Consider the following 3,939-nt stretch of genomic DNA (forward strand, 5'->3'; position numbering starts at 1 on the left):
ACTAGCTCTGTAGACCAGGCTGGTCTCGAACTCACAGAGATCCACCTGCCTCTGCCTCCCGAGTGCTGGGATTAAAGGCGTGCGCCACCACCGTCATTTATTCATTCTTAAGTAATGAGTCTTTCTAAGGCCAAGGAATGTTCCTTCTCAAGTTGGTGCTGCTGTTAAGTCCCAGGAACAAACATTTTATGTCTCTGTCCACTACACCATCCTCACCGTACCTGTATGCATTTTAGTCCACTGCACCATTATTACTGTATTTGTATGCATTTTGGCCCACTGCACCATCCTTACTGTACCTGCATGTATTTCAGCCCACTGCACCATCCTTACGGTACTTGCATGCATCTCAGCCAACTTCAGCATTCTTACCGTACCTGTATGCACCTCAGTCCACTGCAGCATCTTTACTATACCTGCATGCATTTTGGCCTACTGCACCATCCTTACCGTACCAAGAACGCCTGTTCTGTCAGCTGCCACTCACTGTGTGCATTAGTCACCAGGCTGTGACAAATGCCTGGCAAAAGCCCCTGAAGGAAGTTCATCTGGCTCCCAGGTTGAGGATGTCATGTCAGGGAAGGCATGGTGGCAAGAGGCTGCTCACAGGGCATCTAGGGTCAGGGAGCAGAGCCATGAATAGCGGCTTCATGCCCACTTTCTCCCTTTTATTTGGTCCTTGAGATGGTGCTGTCTGCATTCAAAGTGGCTCTTCCTTCTTCCATTAAACCTTTTTGGAAAAACCCTCATGAACACACCTGTCTTAGTTATGGTTTCTATTGCTGTGAAGAGACACCATGACCTTGCAACTTTTATAAAGGAAAACCTTTAATGGGGCTGGCTTACAGTTCAGAGGTTTAGTCCATTGTCATCATGGTGGGAAGCATGGTGGCACACAGGCATGTATGGTGCCGGAGAGGTAGCTGAGAGTTCTACATCCAGATCTGAGGGCAGCAGGAAGAGACTGTGTGAGCCACTGGCCTGGTTTGAGCATCTGAGACCTCAAAGCCCACCCCCACAGTGACACACTTCCTCTAGCAAAGCCACACCTACTCCAATAAGGCCACACCTTCTAATAGCATCACTCCCTATGGGCTGGTAGAATGCTTACCCACCATGGACGCAGCTCTGGGTTCCATTTCTAGTATGTCGTAAACCGGGTATGGTAGGACATGACTGTAACCCTAGGAAGGTGGCGGCGAGAAGGCCATGAGTCCAAAGTCATTCTCCACTCCATGGCAAGTGCTAGCCCAGCCTCGGCCACCGGAGACTGTGTCTCTAAATTAAACGAGTAAATGGGCTCCGTGGGCCAAGTGCTGGCTATGCAAATGTGAAGACCTGAACCCTGTAAAGTTGAGCGCAGTAGTAGACCTGTGTAACCCCAGTGGTTCTGCAGGGAGATGGGAGCTGGGGACAGGAGGATCTTTGAAGCTTGGAGGCCAGTTCACTGGGACACACAGTGGTGAAGCAATAAGACAACCCTGTCTCACAAAGTTGAAGCAGGAAGATGCATACCCAAGGCTGTCCTCTGACTGCCACATACGAGACTGCAGACACATAAATACATACAGACACACACACATACACACTGTACACATATGAACAAATAGATAAATACTAATTACACATTATACACACATATACATATAGACACATCACAATACACATAGTGCACACATAGCACAAAGAAATAAAGAATAATTACACATTGTACACATATATACATACAGTTTGTTACACATACACATTGTGCACATATGGACAAATAAAGATTAGTTACTCATTATACACACATATACATATAGATACATCACACATACACACTGTGCACATATGCACAAAGATATAAAGAATAACTATTTAGAACAGTTATGAGAATAAAATTTAGAATAATTCATATTGTGTTTATAGCAAAAAGTGTGTGTATGTGTGAGCTCCCGGTTCTTGCAAGTCGACCTGAGTTATCCCTCTATTTTCCAGGGATATTCTGAAGACCATAGCTCTGGGCCAGATGCTGTCCTTATGTATATGTGGCACAGCCATCACCAGCCAGTATTTGGCGGAAAAGTACCAGGTGAACACGCCCATGCTTCAGAGCTTCATCAACTACTGCCTGCTGTTCCTGGTCTACACCGTGGTGCTGGCATTTCGATCTGGTACGTCAAATGTGGGGGCCATCCACTCCACAAATGTTCGTGATTTTCCTTAAGCCTTTGTTGCATGTGTATGTGTGGTGCGTATATGCATACATATTTGCATGTGATGTGTTTAAGTGTGTGCGTGACCCAAACTGACCTGGAGGGTGCGGGACTTCTATTTCCCTCATTTAAAGCCACTACTATCTTGTTACTCCCTAAGGGAATCAGTGTTGTTTCTGTGAGACAAGATTAATAACTTTGTTTTGTGGTACTAGGGGGTTGAACCTATGGTATTGTCTCCAATCCTCTCTTTGCATATTTTAAATTTTATTTATTTACTTATTACACGTGCGTATGTGTCCATGTGAGTCTATGTGTGTTGGGGTACGCATAGAGGCAGGGTCTCCCGAAACTTAGAGCTATGTTTTCTTCAGCTGGGTTGGAAGTCAGCAAGCCCCAAAGATCCCCACTCACTGTGGAGCTGGGGTTAGAGGTGTGTGCCGGATGCCAGTTTCTTCCTTGGATTCTGAGATCTGAACTCTGCTCCTCATGATTGTGCAGCAAGTGCTTTAACCTCTGGGCCATCTCTCTAGCCCTTTGTAAATCTTAATCTCGAGGCAGGATCTTGCCAGGTTGTTCTTTTGAGCCCCCGAGGAGCTGGGATTATGGCCACCAGACCTGCCTATGAACCTCATTACTGTTAATAATCATCACTACTGCAGGAGGTAGAAGTCAGTTGTGAGATTAGAGGAACTTGTTAAGGTATCACAGTTGGCAAGATCTCTAGGGCAATGGGGTGAGCGGAACTAGCAAGCGAGTGGTAGCTCTGGGCTCTGCTTTCTGAGAGGCCCTTGCCTTCAGGAAGTCAGTGTCATTTACTAATGCATCAGTGTGGTCCCTCGGAGCCATGGCTGTCACTTTTCTGTCATGTGCTTTTCTGTCATGTGTTGAGAATACCACCTCTGAGTTTTCAGAATGTTCTTGGTAACTGGGTTTCAGTGGTAGTTATGTTGCTGGAATCTTTCTGGAATAAACGCTCGGGAGGAGAGGAGATGTTCCCAGCGGACCGAAGCCAGGACGGTTCCTGAAAGGCTGCAGTGCTGGGTCTGGTTTGTATTCTCATTTTATAATGGTGTCTCTAAAACACCAAGGTGGGCCAGGGAAGCAAGCATACAGAAACATATGTGGCCCGTCAGCAGGTTGTTAAGGGCAACGACCTTTTTTTAGCGATTTGTCCTGATTATTCTGTTCCAGGTACCAAGTGAAATCATGCTTGACAACAGGCAGTATAAAGCGCTTTAAATGAATCACCAAATAAATAAAAACACCGATATCTAATAATTGGCCTTTTTAAAAACCTTATTATTCTTAAATTAATTACTATACTTGATCTTAACCAAGATGCCAAGAAGCGATAGCTATTTGGCTATGGTATGGATTTCATGTCTGTGACTACATGTCTGCCAAATGCAGCCTAAGGGAGAAAGGGTTTATTCTGGCTCACAGTTCAAGGGGACAGCCTATCACGGTGGGTAGGCGTGGAGCCTGGAGGTCTGTTTCTTAGGTGATTCTAGTTCTTGTCAGGCTGACAGTATTAACTACCATAATTGTGATTCTCAGTGCTTTCCTCCCTCCCTCCCTCCCTCCCTCCCTCTCTTTCCTGTCTTTCTTTCCTCCCTTCTTTCTCTCTTTCCCTTCCTTCCTTTTCTTCCTCTTTCCCTCCTTCCCTCCCTCTTCTTTCTTTCTTTCTTTCTTTCTTTCTTTCTTTCTTTCTTTCTTTCTTTCTTTCCTTCCCTCCTTT

The 3,939-nt window shown here is 45.5% G+C and overlaps 1 protein-coding gene across 1 annotated transcript in view; it reads left to right on the forward strand.

Annotated features, from left to right (window-relative positions):
- Slc35f2 (solute carrier family 35 member F2) overlaps positions 1 to 3,939 on the forward strand; it is a 42,101-nt gene that overhangs the window by 23,687 nt on the left and 14,475 nt on the right. The window contains exon 2 of the mRNA XM_005347360.3: positions 1,981 to 2,156. Coding sequence (XP_005347417.1) covers positions 1,981 to 2,156 — 176 coding nt within the window. The remainder of the gene's footprint in view (positions 1 to 1,980; positions 2,157 to 3,939) is intronic.

The sequence above is a fragment of the Microtus ochrogaster genome, chromosome 5 (genome assembly GCF_000317375.1).
Source record: "Microtus ochrogaster isolate Prairie Vole_2 chromosome 5, MicOch1.0, whole genome shotgun sequence".
Classification (NCBI taxonomy): domain Eukaryota; kingdom Metazoa; phylum Chordata; class Mammalia; order Rodentia; family Cricetidae; genus Microtus; species Microtus ochrogaster.